Genomic DNA, 22,616 nt, shown 5'->3' with positions numbered 1-22,616 from the left:
AAGATTAATGACATCAAACATTCAAAACATATACTGTAATTTCTGGAGTATAAACCGCGCCCGAATATGAACTGCACCAGGTATAATTAGAGGAAAATCCTGTTTTGTTCAGAAATAAGCAGCACTGTCTTAAAATCTGCAGTTTTTTTTAATGTTTAATCTCCATATACAGTAATCCCTCGCGACTTTGCGCTTCACCTATTGCGGCCTCGCTCTATTGCGGATTTGTTTTTAAACAAATATTGCGGATCGAGTCGGTGCATCACGAATTTTTCAGACACACACTCACACACACTCACACACAGCGTCATATGCAATGAAACACACAACCCAGGCAGCAAGACCGGCAAGTGCACCCCTACACCATCAGTGACTACCTGATGGTCGTGGCTTTTTGCTGCGTCACTTGGAGCGCAGGGCTTTGTCTGCCCATATGACACGAATGGCTAATGGGAACATGTTGATCTGTGTCCTTGCAGTGGATTGGCTTAGCAGTTCTCACAACAATTTATCCTAGTCTCCCCCACTTTATTCACTTTGTCTGAATCAACATATCAGCAGCACCTTGGACTTGTACTTCATCACACACATACTATCACGTCTCCGCTCCTCGATTGCCAAGCGGAGTAGAACTGTATGTCTGCTTGTCACTCCCGATCAGATCGTCCTTTTTGCCCGTCATAAAATCCAAAAAGTCTTGTGCGGATGCCCTCGCACTGGGCAGTGGGGCGAGACTGCTGGTCAACACGGCAAGTGCAGAGCGGAGCTGTTGCACGTTAACATTTTAAAATGACGAGCCGGTTAGCGAGCTCGCGTCGTGCAGGCATCTCCTAACACAGCGTGTCAGGCAAACGAGAATCAGGCGCCAGACGTGCGTGTCAAAACAGACCAAACTGTGAGGAGTGACGATTAGCAGTTCTGTATTGGCGACGGACGCCTCAGAGGTCTAGCGCGGGGGGGCGCGTGATACCATAAGCCAGTGGGGGGAGAGTGGAGATGTGACATAGTAGGGCACAAAGTAAAAATGCACCGCCGTGCAGAAACAGTCGGGACAACGGTAGTCGTCCAGGATTTGGGACAGCGGCTGGCAATGAGCACTAAGCGCAGGGCGTGCCTCTGAGCAATGTGTGAATGCCCTCGCGCTGGGCCGCGGGGTCACGTTAGTCGGCCAGCACGCAAGAGTAGAGAGGAGCCGTGACACTTTAAAATGTTTTAAAAAGTGTTTAAAATACAATAATGTATTTAAAAAAAAATACAATAGAGTGTATGAAAATAAAATGGTAAAAGTCTTGCGCTCATTTGTTTAATTGATTGACAATTCTCTTATTTGATAGCCTCAGTGCATTTGTTTTCACCTTTGATTTTACTAACACTTTTCAGGCTGTTGTCACTCATGGACATAGCTTTTTACATGTACATGAGCACTGTCGCCGTCTTCCCTTTTATCATTATTGATAAACTCAACTCGTGTATTAAGGACATTAAAACCGACAGAAGCTCAATATTAGATGACAAACATTACAGCGGCTGTCCATGGTAAAGCATTCCTTTAATCTTTAATTTCTCTCGGGAGGAAATTAAGTTATGGAAGTCAAGGAGCTCAATTATTCAGAAAAGCCATCGTGTACAACCAGCAGGCACTTTCTCACACTGTGACTGGTCCCTCCGCTGTAGTCTTCAGGAGAATTTATCTGAATATCAGAATATCTTTTAAAGAGCTCATGTCAATAAGTGGCTCAATTGCCTTTGACATTATGGTAAAAATATATGACAAATGAATTTTAATAATTGAATAGTGATTACCTGTCATGCTTGGAAATGGAAAATTGATGAAAAGATAACCATTTGCAAGAACTCAATAGAGCAATAACCTGTGGTTTATACTGACATAAACTAAGTTGCATTACAAGATGATGAAATGTACAGGTAAAGATGTGACAAGATGTGGCAAAAAGATATGGGACGATATAGATATAGGCAGTACCTTTGTCACTGGCTGAGCAAAGTACTTGGCACTCCAATCACATAGACCCGTTTGTAAGGCGGCGCTGATGTAGTTTCTGTGACCACAAGGCTCGTCTCCATCCTCAGCAGCCTGAACAAACAAATTGAAAATCATATAAGCATGTGATGCAAAGTCTCAAACACATGACAGTCAAATCATATACCTGCTCAGGTCCCTTGTCAAACATTTTACGAGTGCGGGGAAACTGGTGTGAATGGGGCGCCTGTCCTCCAAGTGTGGGTGTGTAAGGAGGGCGTGTGGCAGGTTGATCTCTGGTGGGGGGTTTGGGTACCTCGTTGGTCAGACTTGAGCTGCTGGTGCTGGGCATGGGAGGGGAGCCACTAGAGGGAGACATAAAGTAAAGCCAACATAGAGGTTTGTTTTGAAGACTATGGAGTTGTATTCATTTCTGTCAAACTATGTTTTTGGGTTTAAATTGACTGAGGTCTCATGTTGTGTTCCTTACCCTGCTTGATGAATATGGGTGCCTTTGCTGGTGGGGCTGGCTGGAGCTGACTGGGTGAGAGACCCAGAATCCAGAATTCTCTGAGGGCGAGCATTCATCATTGCCTGTGGAGAAAAGAAAGAGGTTTGGTTAAAGCAAAAATAGCGAGTGGATTTGACATAAAATAAAAGCAAGCCCCTTAAATAAACAAATTGGATGGATGGATGGATGGATGGATGGATGGATGGATGGATGGATGGATGGATGGATGGATGGGCGGACGGACGGACGGACGGACAGACAGACAGACAGACGGGCAGACGGGCAGACAGACAGACAAATTAGCAGCTAATGACTTGGCACTTAGGCTGGACAAAGTTGTAACGCAAAAGACCCACTTTATAAACTGCATTCAAAGCATTATGTCAAAATCTAAAGCAAAGCAGAGCTGCAGTGTTCCCGTTATTTACATATGCTACTAGCATTTGCTTCTCATGAAATAAAAATTATTGGATGTTTACATGGGGAAGGGGCAATTCTGTTTGGTGATGTCTAAGCCACATCGCTGTGATTTGATTATGAATGTATTTAAGATATATCCAATAGTTCTGGGGTCGGATTTGTGCAGTTCAAGTGTCATTGAAAGTTTTTCGAAGACAATGGTGATAGTTCACGTAGCAACATTCAGCATCAAATGGGTTTTAACACATTTCAATTAATGTAGGCTTGCACTGTCACAAACACGAAGCTGTATTAAATATTTAGATTACTTTATTGAGCTAAATTTGGGAACCGACACATAGAAGTAGGAACGCGATGCTATGCAATTCCTCACTACAACAACAAAAATGATCATTGTTTAGTTGACATCTCTCTGATATTATCACTCAAAATTGAGCATTATCATCAATGCAGATGCAGATTTTTTGGTACATTGTCTTAGATTGCAAGTCGTCATAATGTTGTGGCTTGTGTATGCTAAAAAAATTCACCCAGTGATGAGCCAGGAGCACCCAGAATTTCAGGATCTTAATCAAGGATACCTCAGCAAAGTCATGGAGGATTGATGACTGAATCTGCAACCACTTGACCACCTGACACATGATGTTATGCAGCACACAAGTGCTCTATGCGCTTAGAAATTTAATGGCTTCATCCTTGTTTGCTGACATTATTGTATAACTATCTTCATCAATTGGTTTGCCACAGCCGTTTAGCATAAAAAAAAGTTTTTATTGAATTAAAATTCTATGGGGAGACCACCAAGATTTAAACAGAATAAGGCATTTCAAAGGCACTACTGTATATTTGATCAGGCTGGACGGATCAAGATTACAGATGCTGTATGGATAAAGTGCATCCCACTTGTCAATATAATCAGTGGATGAAAGGGCAGCATTAAAGTTTGTCTAACTTTCTAGAACTCGATCTCATTAAAAAGAGCAGGTAATATAAGCTCATCCTCATGGCTATACACGAGGGAGGTGGAAACCTAATAAAGATGTTCGAAGTAAAGCATTCCTAATGAACAGCAGAGATGGAACAAAAACTGTGCTGGGTGAATGTAGTTAACTCGCGCAAACACATTTTACTAGCAGGCATTGCCGTTCATTTGATTTCTATGGTAATTGAAAAATTGCTGCAGCTTTATCTTGTTTGCGTGTTTGTCTGGAGGGAGAAGGAGGTAGATACTGCTTTTCTTCGCCATAAAACCCATGTCAATTGCAGAGATTAGGGATTCCGTCATTGGAAATGGTACCAAACAGCAGTAGGTCAAGTCAACAGACTAATTATGCAAACTGACACTGAGGTAAAACATCATTCCTACGCTCCAAGAACAAGATAAAAAAAAAAACATACAAGTACAGAGAAAAGTGAGTAGGCGCACATGCAAGATACTGAAGACCAGCAAACAGGTAGTGAATGAGTGAGTGAGTGAGTGAGTGAGTGAGTGAGTGAGTGAGTGAGTGAGTGAGTGAGTGAGTGAGCTAGCTGCAAACTGCACCCCAGAAAGCATGCTGAGAAACTGTTTTCTACAGGCGAAACCCCACTGAATGTTACTTTTGGGGCCCATTTGATGAGTAAACAAAATAAATACAGCTGCATTGACTGGACCTCCATGATATTTAGTTCTTTCTGAAGTCAAGACAGCGTGCTCATGGTGGTGTAAATGTTATCGTCTCATCACTTTATGTAGCATGTTCATGAATTATCAATCGTTATTGATGGTCAAAATGTGGTAAACAACAAGCTAATGTAATGCAAAGGCTCTAAGCTTTGTTGGCTAACGGTCGGAAATGGGATATGAGGGAATTACCTCATTAGCAGGAAATGGGGGAGTGGGCTGGTGGGGGGGAGGGGGGGTAAGGGAATCACTTTGAACAGCTGCTTTGCTGCTCATTGTGATGGCTTTGCTTGGCCCTTTCAACCTGCATCTTCTCACTTCCTCTCTCATTAGTTGGTGAGAAAGTCATTAAATAGAGCAAACATTTGTTTGTGCACACATCATTTGAAAATAAGTGCTCTGAAAGGACCGAAATACAAAAGCTAATGCCATATTAAAAAAGGATTGACAGTCCTTTTCAATTTTTGAAGGCACTTCTAACTAACCAGGTCTTAGACATTGGTCAAGACAAAGCTTGGCAGGACCAGGCATTTTGGTGAGGAAAACAAGCATACAAGTAAAACCATTTCTGTTGCATTCAGCAACTCAGTGGCCTAGTGGTCACCCTGAGACTGGAAGGTTGTGGGTTCAAACCTGCCCAGGTCATACCAAAGACTATAAAAAGGGGACCCATTGCCTCCCTGCTTGGCACTCAGCATTCAGGGTTGGAATTGGGGGGTTAGATCACCAAATGATTCCCGATCGCGGCACCGCTGCCGCTCACTGCTCCCCTCCATCTCCAGGGGATGGATCAAAAATCACACAGGGATGGGTTAAATGCAGAGGACAAATTTCACCACACCCAGATGTGTGTGTGACGATCATTGGGACTTTAACTTAACTTTAAGAGGATTTGGCGAGTTTAAGGCACAAAAGTCTGTGACTGAGCATTCATTCCCTTGCCATTCAAACCAAGTGTGAGAGAGGGAAAGAGTCCAATGAAATATTTTCAACTTGGGCTCCTTTGAGCAACAATTGATTATATTCTATATCATAATGCACATTACAATTGAGAATGAATTAAAAGAAATGATTTAATAAAAAAGCTATTTTTTATTTTTTTTTACCCAATTGCAATTGTGCAGAACAACTGAGCTATTCAAAAGGATTTAATGCTTTCATCATTTGGAAGTGAGTCAATGCTAATTGACTGTTGACCTTGTTCTCTTTGCCAGAAATCAATACAGTTCAAGCCCAACTAAAAGGCCATGCTAACACTCGTGAACTTGAGTGAGTGTTGTAATTACGTTATCTTTGCAGCTCAATGCTACAATAATAATGAGAAGATGTTCAGTGTCAATGGGACTTTCTTGCATCCCATGAATTCCTTGTTTAGGTCTTCCTTTCATACACAAACGTCCTTAAAAACTGGCTTAAAAAACCAACAACTCCTGCAAGTGTGAATACCTTGCCTTCAGCATTGTTTGCTTATGGGTAAAAGAGCACAGATGAAAATTATGTGTGCTAATTTCATTTGGGCAAAGACGGATGCAAGCGTGACTTGTAACGCACGCACGCACATACACACACAAACGCACCCCCCCCACACACACACACAGATGATGATCATAAATAACATATTAACATTGTCTCTCTGGTAGACGATGGCTTTTAAACAACGTACACATTAAGGTGCATGCAAAATATTTTTTATATCGCGTAGTGGAGGTCTCAGGATGTGTGAAAAACTCAACTGGTGTTAAAATATGTGGGAAAGCCAAGAAAAAGGTTTTCATTTGGACAAAGATTTCTTTTCCAAACTATTGTTTAGACGTACTGTCTTTTTTTACTCATCCATCACGAATCAATGTAATACACAGAGCTAAAATGAAAATCTGTAATAGCTGCTGTCAAAGTGGACGTTTCCAAACATGCTGACATTCTCATTCATATGGAAACAATACAAAAAACAGGAGAACATACACATGTATTACAAAAAAAGAAGAACATACACATGTATGTCTCATTCATTCAGAAATTGGAATTCACATTTATTGTGACCTATTGTGATACTGTACATTGTTCTGACTAAAAAAAGCTAACCAGGAGGACAATTACTGTACTGGATGCGAAAAATAATTATAGCTATAAGTTTTTTCAAGTGGTGAATTTTTAGGAAAACCACAAAATGAATCCTACTACTGAAAGGCTACTCATCTGAAGTTAACAGAGGGAACAATTGGTGCTTGTGGTAGCAAACAATACATTTTTCCTCTGCATGTGGATGAGCAGTGGCCAATAATGGTAAATATGGCTGCATGGGTTTCCACAACCTCTTTCCACTGCTAGGCTATGCCAAGCCTGGGGGAGTCGTTGGCTCTTAATTGCCCTTACACAAATGTTTTTTTTTAACAGACAGAAAATGCCAGTGAGCGGAATGTGCGTATGTGCTAGAAACAGATTTTTCACAGAAAAACCATGGGGGAAAATTTTGAGTAAAGTTGCTGATACACTAACACAACTAGTGAAAATGGTTTTAAGAAGAAACTAAATGTAATTTTAACATAACAAAAAGAAAAAGAGGAAAAAGGCAAACGATACATATCTTTTTAGTAATTGAAAAAGTATATGAATTACCGTAATTCCTGGACTATAAGCCGCTACTTTTTGCACAAGCTTTGAACCCTGTGGCTTGTCGTCTAGTGCGGCTTATCTATGGATTTTTGGGGATTTTTGTGATAACCAAAACACTTATACACTCATAAAAAGGACGTGGACTGCTGTTGTGCGGCACCGCTTTGCTGGGCGGAGGGCTATGTGACCAGACACACAGTCACTGGGGAGAACGGTGGTGTGTTGATCGCATGTCTGTCCGCCAGGCAAATAGTGCCATATAATTGACACAAAGAAGAGACAGAACGAGATCAAGACGGACATTACTGAAGAAAGGAAGCTTTTATACACAAACCCTCATTGTGGGAGACAAAAGAAATGTATATGATGCCGGTTTTAAGTTAAAGGCAGTTGATTTGGCTCTTAATGAAGGAACTAGAGATGCTCATGCACTGTAGAGCTTTCCTCCGGTCACTAGAGGGCACTGGGCTATTGTCGATGACATTTTGTTGCGTCACCCTTTTCTTTCTTTATTTCCCGGTCACGTCTACTCTGGAGCTATACGTGCAGCTCGTATCACATTGCCAACTTTACTCCTGTAAGTGGTCCCATTTTATTTATTAGTTGTGTGTTGCTAGTTTTCTCTGCACATTAGGTTTATCACGGTCGTCACTGAGATGTATACTTGTTTGTATGTTTGCAGAGCTCCTTCATCTCTGTCAATATAGGTTATGTTAATAAAAGGTATGTGTCCCCCAAAAACCATCTTTTAGCTGGTGCGGCTTATAATCAGGTGTGTTTTATAGTCCAGAAATTACGGTAGTTTGACCATGAACATATTGGGCACAATTCTTTGGGGAAAAGATGCACCGATATCTACACGCTTCTGTTAATGATAGACAAACCCACTATAATCACTAAAATGACTTGAAACTGACACGTCATAATGAATACAAATAGCACCTTGACGAGTATTTAGGTATACTATTCATAAAAAAAAGGCAAAAATCTCAGTTTTTAAGGGCACTCCTTTCAAAGATGTCCAACAAACATTTGGACATGGAACAGTCTAACTCAACATTTGTGTAAAAAAAAGCTTCATTTAATAGGTCAGAAAACTGCAATCACTCACCACCAAAAATGTGGGCACATGTCTACTTGTGCCCACAGCAATCTATAAAAAAAATATGTCAATGATCGCCTGTGTATTTTGTATTTTATGGACTAAGCGCTTTCCCCATTAAATGACAGACATAAGCTTCAGGAGTGAGCACCGTTCTATAAAATCGGTAGTATCGGCGCGAAGCTTTCGGAGGTTAATTTGTGCATACGTAGGTCAGGATGTCAACAAATTTTGGTGACAATTGATAGCAGTTTTTTTACCTCTACTCTTTGTAGATAATGGGTCTAGCGCATCCCTGGTATAATCACAGTAGCAAGTGAGAATGTATAATTACATTGGGGTCGCCAACTTAAGAGCCACTTGAAGCTATTTCATAATAGATCCCACGGGAGCCACAACCCTTTGGAACACTAAATTGTTTATTTATTTATTTATCTTCATTTCTGCTTCAGACACCCGATTCTGTATGTCAGTGCAGTAACCACAATGGATGAATATGAATAGTGATGAATAGTGATGATTTGTAAAATTGAGTTAGAATGACATAATAGAATCAGTAGCATTGGTTCAACGTTAATACAGTGAGTTCTGACTTGATATACCTTCAAGGTGCAAATGAACGAGATATTGTCACAAATGGCTTCATTTTGCCACATGTTGTACGGCTGCAACCTCAACGTACTCAAGATATCATCGATGTAAATATGTGGTAAATGTTGTCTATGATAATATTTACCAGCCGTTGCTAAAAAAGGTCCCTTTCGAGTGACTGGGAGTGGCTGTGCTGCACGAATAGAGCATGGTAGCATCTAAGACAAAGCAAAGCATGGCTGTGGTGGCCATCGGGAATTTCGGGAGATTCCCGAATGGCCGCTCCATTTCAGGCTGCACCCCAAAACTCTCATAAACTCAAACACAACATACCTTGTATGCGATGCAGTTGAGGACCTTCATTGCCAAGTCAGATACTTCAGGGAAAGGGTCTGCAGCAAGGTGTAGAAGCACTCTCCAGATTTGAGTGTAAACACTGTTGAAGGACACACCTAAAAATGGAAAGAGGAAACGAATGAAGGACTGAGTCCAACAGATGGAAATATTTCAAACATAATGTGGTCTGTTAAAATACACAGCAATAGAGCCCACAGACTCTCTCCAGTGTGACCACACATCACTCCTATCCAAGTTCATTACCACAGCAGCTAACAGCCACATAGTAATCCACAGTCATGTCATTACAATCATATTGCAAGCCCTATTTTCTACTGCTGGAGTTATTGAATGTGTTAATGTGGTAGAGGCAATATGACCTCCAGTGTTAGGTAATGTACACCATCAATCAAAACACACAAATACTCACACAAATACACACACACACAAACACACTCACACAAGGCTGCACCTTCTCATCCACTGGGGATTCATTGCTCTGTCATTATTATGAATACAAATGATCCCAACCTGTCCGTATCGTCTATGCAGAAAAGGGACCTTGGTTAACATTTCTCAATCGTTCCCCGACTGCTTATTCTCTATTTATATTGTTTCTTTCATTTGTGGAAGTTTACAGTAGCTTCTGATTTCCTTCTCTCTGTGTCAAAAACAATCTCATTGGTCTTGTTCCTGCTCTAGAATGTGCCAACTGTATACCTATCCTACATTGCGGCTCTTAAGCTAATTTGTTGAACATTAAATCTTGGTGTCAGCAAAACATGGTTTCCTGTCCTTGTTGCTACAAGGAGACAATCAAACCAACCTTGAATTTGTTTCCCATCACACCCACCCTGAATTTATGTCCATACTCACAACAAAGCAGAGAATCAGATCCAGATATCTGAACTTGCTTCTTTTTAGCGCCTATGTTCCCTTTACCCTGTAAACGAAACTACACATGCTTTATTCCGCAGCTTTTGGCGAAGTGAAATGCTGATGAGGGTAAGTAGAAAGGACTGTGCTTGTCGCAAAGAAACATGTCAGTTGATTAATGTGAAGTACACTTTTAGTCCTATTTAAAAGACATGCCACGTAACAGGTGCTCACGCATTACAACTATGCATTCTCTATTAGTCCACATGAGGGTGGATATTATTAATTGCCTTGTGCTGAGCGTAATAGATGTTCTGTTGTGAAGATATTAACTTTTGGCTCAATGAACCACAGCGTGGCTTTTTTTTTTATAGCCTCTCCATGTCTGACATATGGCACATAAAATACTTGCATAGCAATTTTTGGTGCTTGCTTGGGGCATAAAAAGCATCATAACATCTGAAAGCAGAAATAAATTTATCTACATGGTAGAGGAGCTGTAAGCAGTGTAAGCAGCATTAAATAATATCTATGGTGCTCTTTAAATGGAGGAGCATCTTAAATACAATGACGCATTAGGAGGTGAAGTGTCAAAGAAAATGCCATCTCAGCAGAAAATGTCTGAGTTAAGCCTGTGTATCAGACTAGGAAATCATAATGGGATTTCTGTTTTCTCAGAAACAATGTCTCCCAGGAGAAACATTGACCTAATCCCATTTTTCTATGCAGTCACAACAGACTTGACAATATTGGCCTTAGGTGTGAACGGTAACCACGCTAGGCCGATCTATAGTAGACATTACTGACTGACATTTACGGCTGCCAGATGAAGAATCTTGATTGATTTTATGGGATTAGAGATGGTGTTTGCGTTTATTATTTCCTGGCAACCTTTGAATTTGCTACTTGCTGATTCTTGGTAATTATTGAAAGGTTAACGTAAAAATCAAAACATATCACTATCTATAAACCGATGGTGTCCTGTCACCATATCAATGTTATTACAATATTTGTAGAGGCAAATTATAGCAAGCAGGCACAGAAAAACACGGATCGGTTGAAAACTAAATCAATAAATCGCAACTGAAACTTTGCTCCAACTCCTGGAATTTTGTTATCCTGCTTGTTGTGTTGAAGAAGCAGCATTTATGGTTTCAATTTGCTTTAAACAGCCAAAGAATAATACACAAGGCTCTTTAGATCTCTATATATTTTAAGCTTTGTTTACAAGTGTTAAACGGTAAGAATAGATGTAACCAGCAAACCCGGGAAAAAAACGACAACAGAAAAAAAGAGAAACAAATCAAGATATTTTCTGCCACAATGAAAAAAAAAATAGAGCAAAAACAAGAAGGTGTTTTGGAGGCTACTGTAGATAACCAGGAGACTCATTTATAGTTTAAAATGAGCTTAATATAAGCTGAATAGCTTGCTTTGAAAAGGTATTTGATTTCTACGGCAGTATGTGTACAATGAGTGCACTGTAAAGTACAAAAGTACAGCACAGTCCTTCAAAATGCCATGAAGCAAAAATAATGTAGTGTTCCCCCACTCTGCAACCCCAGTATACACTATTACTTAATGTTATGCCATAGCATTTAGGAAAAAAGACCTACAACAAACGCTGATGCACTTTTCAGCTGTTAAAACGTAAAACACAACTGCGAGCACAACCATGTGGGAGCTATTGTCAGACACAGCACATGCCCAGCTTAGCAAGCAGATTGCCACCCTACCCGACCCCACCGCACCTCACCTCATATCTATCCAGATGCACACGATAGGCTCGGAAAGTGATTATATTCTTGGAATATATTAGCAACGTGAGTTTGGGTAACAGTCTTTTTAACCACCTGAGAGCAGGGGAAATAGTGTTGCCTTGACTTCACGCCGTGCCTGGGAAAGCACTTAAAGAATCTCAGGTGGCTCGCAGGGTTGACCCTGTTGTGTTCTCTGCTGCTCTGTCCTTTTCACAGCACTCATTGTTCTCTCGGAAGGGGAGATTCTCTCTTGGTCAACTTCCCTTGGGTGAGGCGTTTCGCTGGTTTTACGAGCAACCTCGTGGTTTGTCGCAGTAACCAAAGGGCTTCTTAATAAAATATGTGTAGAATCAATACTAAAAGATTAATGTAGTTAATTTCATTTCAGTCATTACCAAACAGTGCTTTGGGCCCTTAATCACACCCTTTGTTCACGAAGCATAAAGATGTGGAAAGTTAGCTTGCTATAATTTCTAAATGTGTTAGATATAGAAGGGGCTTCCCTTTTGTCTTGCGCTTCTTTGCAAATAATGATCATCGTGCATTCAGGGGTTGGTAATTACCAAAATGGTTTTAGCACAATTGTGAGTAGGGAGTGGCAAAGCAGTTACCTATGAGGGAATTGAGTGAAGAATAAGAAGACACCCGTCGCATTTTGTCAATGGTCTCAAAGGAGAGAATGTACTCGTCATTGTCGGGGCTTCCCAGGGTGCTGCTGGCGCTACTACTGGTGCTCAGGTTTCCGGGTGAAAAAGCTGCCGGTCCACCTGGATGATGCGTACAATACAGAAATATAGACATTATTCACTGATACACAAGAAAGCAAACAACTCTCAATGTCTTCCAAGGCTTAAACATTACAGAGATAAATTTCAAATTGTGCGGCCATTTTTTGTCAAGACTCAAAGCAGTCATCTTTACGCAATGGAGTGGAACCATGACAGCGAGGGTTTAAAACATGAAGGCAATGCGAGGGTGTTGACTTGAGGAGTATGGTTATGTTAACACATCCCAGAGGCATTGCGGCACTTGCTGCTGATCATTTGAGATAGCCGTCTATAAATTCCAGGATGGATAGCTTTAAGCGTCATGAGATGATGGCTGTTTAGATATCAACAAGGTAGTATATAAAAACAATATTATATCTACTTTAAAGTGAGGGGCGTGGCATATGCATGTTTGCTAAAGATCACAGTGACACTGACTCTACCTCAATTTAAGACAGTATTTTTTAATATAATAATCATACCATGACTGTTCAAAAAAATCGTTAGAAAAAGAAACTCAGATGTCACTAAATTTATGCCAGTCTCAATCGTTTTCTGCAGCAACCTTTCCCTTAACTTTTGTCTGACTCATAAAAGTGAAATAACTTAGAGCCCATATAGCCCCCAAACATTGAAAATGTAGGTACGGTGATCGGAAGTGAATGAAATAACTCTTTGCTCTGTGCTCATTGATAATAAATACCGCTGCATACTGGAATGACTACTATGAAAATGAATGTGAACTTGTGTCAACAGTAGGCATTGCTGATTGCGCCACTGTGGATTTATGAAAGCCTCCATCCGACAGCAATACACAGAGGACGCGCACGTTAGCTTTAGCTGCTCGAATCCCTCAGCAGGAACACAAATCACAGGCTCAGGACATCATGCACCAAAACCTACTACTATGGGATCCATAGGTGCAGCTGGAGCTTAGATCTTATTCTACTTTGTTACCACAGACATGAATCTTCAAACGTGGCCATAAATTGACAAAAATACCAAGTGAGCAAATTATTTTGCAATACATCTTAATGACGCGAGTTGTTATTTATGTTGGAAGATGTAACATTTAGTGCTTTTTATTAACTATTAAAATATTGTAAACCAATTAGATGAATTAGGAAGTGAAACTTTCTCAGAATAGTTCTTTATCATTGCATATATGTGAGGCGGCACGGGTGAATGACTGGTTAGTAAAAACGCCGCATAGTTCACAGGTAGTGGTTTCCAATCTAATCTTGTAAATCTTCATCTAACACCAGATGAATTTAAAAGCCTCCAACAACCGCAATAGCTCTCTTTCTAGAAGGTGATTTTTATTTTCCTGCCAACAATCTGTCACTCCTACCTTCTTCATTGAGGTTCAGGTTCTGTAGGCTTTTGTTCAGGTTACGGGCAGTGGTGACTGCACGAATGTTAGTGTAGGAGTTGACAGATCGGAGACGTGGGATGGCTGGACTGTCCCTCACAGGAGTTAAGTTACCAGGCTCTGGAAGGAAATAAAAGTGAATAAAAAAAAATACTTTTCTTCTGTTTATCGTCAACCAATATTTCAGTTCAGTTTATAATAGAAAAAACATATGACAACAACCTAACATTTGGATGCCTTTAAATTCCATAATCCATTAATCTTTGGTTACTAATTTGCAGTGACATCTATAGACATATTTGCTAATCCTCCCATGCAAAATCCCTTGACAATGACTTGTCACATCCAAACTGAAGCAAATCAAACCTCATTAAAAAGATTTATAAGAAAAATTGCCAGTTGATCTCAGATACCATCAACATTTTGTGGGCTATCTAATATAATAATACAAATAAAATAAACCCCAAATGGTCTCTGACAAGAAATGACGTACAAGACATTTGCTGGCAGAATTTTCACGTGAAAATTACTGACAGCATGGGTAATAGAAGAGTGTGCAATTATCTTAATATGGTGCTAGATAAGTATTTTTGCTTTGTGGGTTGGTATTGTACTCTCCTATCAAAACATTAAAGGTAGTGACTAAATAACATTAGAAAAGCATCTTTGTTCTTGATGGGAGTAAACAAGCATTGAATGATATGTACCGATATTCGTAGGTCTTCAGTTCTCTGGAAAGAGCTTATTCCTTTATAGCTGCCTCTTAAAAGAGGACTATTTATGTGAGTGATGAGTCACCATAGGTTATCTGTTGTCATGGCATGAACAGGTACTCTATGCTTTTAGGATGGATATTTTGTACACTTATCTGATTAAAGTTCTCGCTGAGCCTGCAGGTATGTATCGTAAAATGTTGGACATAATTCAAATATCCAGGAACTCAGTTTTATACCAATACCAACAAGAATAATATCAATGACAACAATAACAATAATAAGAATGAAAAATTCACAGAAAACAGGGGATTAATCCCCACTAGGATTTAAAATAGTGAATTAGCTCTCAAAAAACAAACAAAAAGATATAAAAAAAAAAAAAAATGGAAATAAAATCAGTGAGGCCATAATCACTAATTTAGTGACATTTTGCATGTACAAGGTTCTACTGTATAGCCATCCTCTGCGTGAATGTGTTAAACGCGACTTGAATGGCGTTTTAGGTGAGGGTACCTGAAGTGTTGGCTGGTGACGGCACAGAATAATTTTTCTCCTCCTCTATGAACTGAAGAGCAACGGTACAAAAGTTGCTTTCATATTGAACTACCAGGTGACTCAATGCTACCACCAATTCCTGCAAACAAATACAAAAATACAATTTACAAACAAACACAGTTTAAACACAACTGATGTTTATAATAGTGCACTGATATTTTTAAGGCAAGATCTAAGACAGACTACTGTTTTAATGCACTGAGAGCTTTATTTACTGAAAGCCAAAAAGGAAGATAAAGAATAGAAATAGCAGGCACAAAAATTCTTTTTCACTATCACTAACGGATTGTGGGTGCTGTAAAAATTGTGAACACCGTGTTTAAAAGATTGTTTTGTTAGCCCAGATGCAAATGCAAAATGAACAGAATGAAATTTATCAAGCACTTTTAAAAACAACCTACTAATCTAAAATATAAAATAAAAATATGTCATACGTCAGACAAAACACACATTTTCACGCGAGAGTCATAAATGACGTGGTAATTTTATCTTTGTGCACATGCAGTACTCCTCCCACAGTGCACAAAATTAGGTAAGCGCAATCCTGGTTGCATGAATAGACTCAGAGTTCAACAAAGCAAAGTCTTGCTCGCTAGGCTTTAGTGGAATCTTTAATCAGATATGACAGATATAATAATGACAAAACTACCAATGAATAACATTCAGTGTTGCAATGTTCACAAAAACAACTTCAGATAAATTCAGATTTAAATAAGACAAAATGCCACAGCAATTACATGACATTTTGCCAATTTCCACTGCCAATTCTCAGCGATTTTTAATTATTTTAGAGCTCTTTGATTCAATGCCACTGTGTGTAAAGATTTATCAAATTCAGACTTGAGTAAACTCACTTGGCCATCTCTATTGGTGATATTAATTTATACTGCGAACAGTATTTGGGGATTCGAATATACAGTACTGGATCGTATTTCAGGGTCAAATAAATGTGTATTTGAAATAAACTTGGTTAAATATTTTAAAGTCAGGATTTTGTAGCACTTGTGCATGCACACGTGTGTGTGTGTGTGTGTGTGTGTGTGTGTGTGTGTGTGTGTGTGTGTGTGTGTGTGTGTGTGTGTGTGTGTGTGTGTGTGTGTGTGTGGGTGGGTGGGTGTGTGAGGATTGACCTTGCGGACTACAGGGCTGCCATCGTTGATGAGCTGGGCAAGCATCATGGCCACATTGTGGTCAATGGTGGTGGAGTGGTCCGTCCTCTCAGCGGAGTTTCCCACAAATGTACCGAGAGCAAAGACAGCAGCACACCTCACCTAGAGCGACACAATTACTGTTTCAACTCACACTCCTTTTGATTAACCTTGCTTCCGTGCCTATGTAATTGGTTGTGTTAACATTTAAAACATCAAGGCCAAAGCCTTGTTACGCAATGGTTACGCTCATGGCACTGAAAAACAAAACACTTATAATACAATATACAGCTTTACAGCTTCTTATCGTAGGATTTCCATGATATCACAAAAAAAATATTGGATGATAATATTTATGGGTGGCACTTTTAATGATAAACCTTTTAAGTTATGGTACAGCCCAAATATGTTTGGTTTTAAAAAATGACATTCTGCACAGCTTAACAACATGGACGCAAGACAAAATTACATCCTATTTTGATTAGTTTAAGAAATACTTTTTAATATCATACTTGGAGAGTCTACTCCAACCAAGCACTACAACTTGCTTTCCTTATATATAGTTTTTTTTGTTTTGTTTAAGTTTCACATTTTTCCTGGGATTGGGTGGCAACCATGTCAGGTGTCTACTGCCTGATGACTGCTGGGATCGGCTTCAGCACACCCGCAACTCCCGTGGGGACAAGCGGTTTCACTGAACCAGTTGGATGCAAGTTGTTTGGTGCGTGTGTGTAGAACTAACCCGAGCCCCCAGATTTCTGCTGCATGAAATCGCTTGGTGGACTTCCCAAGATGGCAGCTAAAAACACAAATGCTGCCAACTACCAATCAGAAGAATGCTGTTTTCCACATTCAATTTGAGGTGAACAGTGATTCAATAAGAGCCAAGCATATTTGCAAACTGGATTAAATATTCATGAGAAATCCGTCCGTTCAAGATGCCGGATGTTTTTGGCAAATTACAGGACTTTGAAAATGGAAATTCTAGGCATTTCCAACACAAGGTTTACTGATTAAGACTGTTTTTTCTTAGAAATAATTCTTACCTTTTGAATAATAACTACAAATAACTCCTATAATATAAATTGTTTTACAAAATGAAATTTTGGGGGATGTCTAAACTGTTATTGATCAAATTATATGAAAATGACCCATGTGCAGTAATTAAAAAAACAGGAAGAAAGTATGCTTTATTGTAATGTGTAGCGATAATAGCCTTCACATTTCACTGCACTAACAGTGCGGCCCCAGATTGGGAGTCACCCCCCCATCCTGGGCACACACATTCAAACATTCCACCCCCCCTCTCCCAACCAGCAGAAGTCATGCAATGTACTTAATGCATTGATCAACCCTTAAAATGCAATTTTGAGAAGAATCTTCAGAGATTGCATTCCTGTGTTTCATTTTGTGATCCATATCTGATTATGTTCTGCAAGTGACTTGTGAGGAAGTGTCATTTTTTATCTCAGAACTGATTTCAGATTTTTGTTTGTTTAAACCAGGGTGTCAAACTCATTTTTTTCATGGGCCGCATTGTAGTCATAGATTCTTTTGGAGGGCCATTATGACTGTCAACCCAATTACATGTATGAGCACCTCATATTATATACAGTAAAAACTACAAAACAAACTGACAAATAACTCGTTTTCAGATCAGACGAGTAAAGACTGGTCAAATATTATATATATATATATATATATATATATATATATATATATATATATATATATATATATATATATATATATATATATATATATATATATATATATATATAATATTTGACCAGTCACATTTATATATAAAAAGTGAAGACAATTTGCAATTTTTGTAATGACACATGAATTTGATGCACAATTTGTCTTCGCGGGCCACATAAAATGATGTGGCGGGCCGTATCTGGCCCCCGGGCCTTGAGTTTAACGACTGTGGTTTAAGCCTTCTTAAAACTATAAAGAGAAAAACAAGGTGGTGGTTGATTATACTACTGGCAGTATATTTCCACCATCATTAACTCAATAATTAATTATGTAACTAAGTCATTGATAATTATCTATTTAATTAAATTGATCATTAATTATCTCATATTCACTACAAATGTTTTGCAGCAAATCTGCAGTAGTGTTACGTGGATTATTGCAAAAGTTTGATTAACAGCCTACTGTCTGTGAGACTCTGAAGGCATCTGTAATTTGTGATTGAATAAGAAAGTCAAGGAAGGGGGGAGTGGGAGGAAGTGTATGAGTTACGTCTGTGGGACGAAGGCTACCGGCTGAGAGACACTCGATGCTTTCTTTGGCAACATTAGTCATTAATTTCTTTCTTTTTTTTTTTTTTTAAAAGGTATTCATCGACCACCACAATATATGATCTGTTTTTCACTGTTACTGTCAAACGTGTGGTGGATTTCCTGATGGGTGACATTGAGGATTTAAGGCTGCTAGTTAGCAGGTGTCTCTTCAGATGGGCTTGCATGGCAAATATGTCTGTTTTTATATATAATGTATATATTTGAGGACAGACTTGCATATTTTGCAAGTAACCCGGCTAGCATTCACATTATTTGTGCAATATTGCCAGATGCTTGATGCAGCGTCGCTCATTTACCGCTCAAGTCTACCACCTGATGATTAAGCGCCAATGCTTTTGCCAAAACATGGGACTGGTAATTAATAGATCTCAAGTTAATTCATTAGTGTGGGAAAGTCAAGGGTGGTAAAGTCAACATGTCAACTAGATGATTTGGTTGAACCCCTACTCTACTTGTGATGAACCTGAAATAAAAACTACTTCAATTCCAAATATTGTCAAATTTCTATTTGCCAACTTCTGATACTGTTTTGTGTGAGCGTAGCAGTGTCAATCTCTCACCTCAGGGATCGGATCAGACAACAAGATGTAGAGCTTCTCGTGTGCACTATCACGAACTCCACACCAGCGGGCCGGGTCAAAGTTCTGCCAGATGCGACCCAGGCATATGGCTACCCATTGGCGAAGCAGTGGGTGGGGGTCCGAAAGTTGCTCCAGGCAATTTGCAATTAGGTTACCCTGCAGACAGGCCTCCTGATGAGAGGAGGGTAGGAGAAAGGAAGGGTAGGAGAAAGGATAGTGTAAGACATTCGCTGGCTGGGAGAATCATAAATAGCACACACAATTCCATGCTTGGAGTCTCATTAGTCGTTAACTCACTGCCAACCTACAACCTCACACGTCAAAGGTTTAGGAGCTTTGTACCAAGAGCACTTATCCATTTGAACCAAACGGACCCTCTTTTTTTAGGTGAACAAAAGCTAATTGGTGCTTGGAAATGTAAGGTCATCTGAAGTTAGATGAAAACATCGCCCTCCCCCACAACACCAAAAACAACTTTAGAGCGTGTCATGTCTGTTTCCTTGTCGTTTTTGCAAAAACAACAAATGCCGCTCACAAGGTGGATTCAATGGCTTCACGAAAAATACACAGCATTATAATGTACTGCTCTCTTCTGCGACCCTTTCATGGTATCTGTAAGAAGTTTTAATTCATTTATTTCATTCAAGTCATCCTTGTATTGGCTTTTTCTGATGATTCATGTTAAAAATGTATCATTTCCTGTTCAGACGCTTCATGATTTTCTCCTTAAAAACAAATCAGCTCAAAATGATAAAAACATGACATCACATCCATGAAAGGCCCAAGAAGGTGTGCATTCTTTTCATCACACTTAACCCACCTTTCATATGTTTAATACTATTGGTGTGTCGTTCTATTGGGATGCATCACAGCTGAACCCTGGGAGTTATCAGTGACATGTTGGCAATGGCGACACTGTGGTTGTGAGCACAGTTGTTGAATATAAGAAAGATGAATAATGGAGCTATGAAGCGGACAGAGAGTCTTGCTGTTATGCTGGAGATCATCTATTATTTACAGGCCCGGGAGAGAGGTAAGGGCATTGAATACACAGGAATATGATGACAAATTGGTGCTTCTTAGCATGTGCTCACATTCTCTGATTTGTCACATTTATAGGGGAAGTTCTCAAAGACAAGTTTTACAAGTTGATGAAAGAATCAGTAATTAGGGAGATGAATGAGTGAAATAACATTCCAATTAGACAGAAAAACAACTGCAGAAAGAAGAAGACGGATGGCAAATAGGTTTAATGACGGGTATTTGTAACCTCGTACGTGGATCTTTGAGTGCTTTGTTGAAAGAAAGAACTACATCATCTCGGCATTGTCTACTTTGTTGGTTCATTTCTAACAATAAATACTGGCTAACTGGCTAATAACTTGGCTCCTGTCAATGTATATTTATGAGTTAAAAGATGATGAGACAATGTTCAGAAACACATTGCATTCATTATGGCTATTTGTAAAGTAAAATGAATTTGATTTCCTACAAGAAATAAACAATACAGGACATTCTTAGATGTTGGTTATATCTTTAATGACAAGCAGACAGCTTTAAATTGGTGTTTTAAGTCACTTCACTGAACACACTGAATCTTCCTCACAGTACGCCGCATCACTATTTTACGTGGGCCAATCGTCTTGCACTGAACATTTTACAAAAAAAGAGGTATCTTGACAGTGTGTGCAGGGCCGTGAGGTGGCAATTAAATAATCAATAGGATAATTGATTCTAAAATGATTTGTGACAGACCCGTATGTATTCATACCTGTCCTGTGCTGTAGCTGTTCACAATAACAGCCAATATGAAGACAGCCATGGTCCGATGCTCAGCCTAGAAAGTAAAAAAAAAATAATATATATATATATATATATATATATACAGCATATTGATATTTGCAAGACGTTTTGAGGAAATATGGTGACTTTCAGTGGTGGCGAGGCAAGAATTGTTCACCATTGCCCTCAATTGCACTTTCATAATAGCAATAACAAAAATACTCACTGGCATGTAGCTGTCAGCCAACACAGAGAGGAAGTACTTGTGACCGTTGTCTTTGACCAGGTCAGCTTGACAGGACTACAAAGGTGGAGAAATCAGGATGGAAGAGGTTTAAACTTTTGAATGTTTTTCCCACATTCAACTCAACTCCATATGCAATCACTTTCTAGGTCAAAGGCAATTCAGTGTGGTCCACAAATCAGAAGGGACCATTTAAATTAGTGACAATTTATAATTGTGAAAATATCAGACATGAAGCTATCCGATATTTCTTTGACAGGAGGTTATTCACAAGCTGGACAAGCTTAGTGGCTGCCGCTGGCATTGCGCAAACAGACAGGAAGGGGTGGTTTATTTTGGTAGCTGTGTGTTGTGCACAAAAGCTGGTTCATCTGGCATGCAGCATTGCGTGCTGCCTACTGAGAACAAAATTACACCGGGGATCACAATGAAGGTCCAGTTCACTGATCTACTAACTTGTACCACTGTACTGACTGTCAAAGGAGCAATATTTGACCATAATGAATACAGCTTTTAGTCACGATAGGAGTGACATTTTCACAGAGGACATCAAGTTTGTTCGGTCTCAAAATTAGCCACATTTGCCAAAAAGACAAGGCAAATAGCCAAGAGCAGGCAAAGATTTTATTGCCAACTTTAAAAACAATATACTTTTTAAGCTGTCAGCAACTCATATTTGCAAGTGCTCCAGACAGCACCACGGTAAAGTTTTAGCCCCCCTTCAACTTTTTGACCTTTTCCCACATTTCAAGCTTCAAACATACACAAGATATACAAGAGGACTTTCTCTTAAGAATAAACAAGTCGGATAGAATCGTAAAGTAGAACAAAATTGATAAATTTTCAACATTTTTTTTTTTTTTTATCCGAATGAACAAAATAGAAAAGCATCATGTGCAAAATTAGTCACCCCCTTTTCTCTTATTGCAGTCAACTGACTAAAGAAGTTCCCTTTTGATTTTTGAATGATCCTTGACCTAAATGGCTGATGATGATGACAAATAGGGTCTCAGTTTAAATACACTGGAATCAAATTGATAACATTTTGGTGTTTTGGTGTTAAAATAATACTTCATATCATCCTTAAAAAAACAGGAAGGTATTTAAAGTCGATAGGAAGTTGGATGGAGCCGAATACAAGAATATTTTGGAAAAAACCAACAAAACTGTTTGAGTCTGCAAAAGACCTGAGACTGGGATGGAGATTCATCTTCTAACAAGACAACAATCCTAAACATAAAGCAAAATTATCAATGGAATGCTTCAAAAGTAAGCGCGCCATT

At 39.3% G+C, this 22,616-nt stretch overlaps 1 protein-coding gene across 4 annotated transcripts in view; it reads right to left on the bottom strand.

Annotated features, from left to right (window-relative positions):
* The window catches only part of rptor (regulatory associated protein of MTOR, complex 1), a 101,754-nt gene that overhangs the window by 26,330 nt on the left and 52,808 nt on the right, over window positions 1–22,616 (bottom strand). For all 4 annotated transcript variants that reach the window (XM_085911670.1, XM_085911672.1, XM_085911671.1 and 1 more), the window contains exons 15-25: window positions 21,316–21,390; window positions 21,079–21,144; window positions 19,287–19,478; window positions 16,394–16,534; window positions 15,222–15,342; window positions 13,972–14,112; window positions 12,465–12,620; window positions 9,215–9,333; window positions 2,472–2,575; window positions 2,169–2,346; window positions 1,985–2,095 (exon numbers count right to left, since the gene is read on the bottom strand). In XM_085911670.1, the coding sequence (XP_085767796.1) occupies window positions 1,985–2,095; window positions 2,169–2,346; window positions 2,472–2,575; window positions 9,215–9,333; window positions 12,465–12,620; window positions 13,972–14,112; window positions 15,222–15,342; window positions 16,394–16,534; window positions 19,287–19,478; window positions 21,079–21,144; window positions 21,316–21,390 (1,404 nt within the window). The remainder of the gene's footprint in view (window positions 1–1,984; window positions 2,096–2,168; window positions 2,347–2,471; window positions 2,576–9,214; window positions 9,334–12,464; window positions 12,621–13,971; window positions 14,113–15,221; window positions 15,343–16,393; window positions 16,535–19,286; window positions 19,479–21,078; window positions 21,145–21,315; window positions 21,391–22,616) is intronic.

The sequence above is a fragment of the Syngnathus leptorhynchus genome, chromosome 5 (genome assembly GCF_054491065.1).
Source record: "Syngnathus leptorhynchus isolate UIUO chromosome 5, UIUO_Slep, whole genome shotgun sequence".
Lineage (NCBI taxonomy): Eukaryota > Metazoa > Chordata > Actinopteri > Syngnathiformes > Syngnathidae > Syngnathus > Syngnathus leptorhynchus.
Note: the sequence above shows the minus strand (reverse complement) of the source record. Positions and strands in the feature narration are given on the sequence as shown.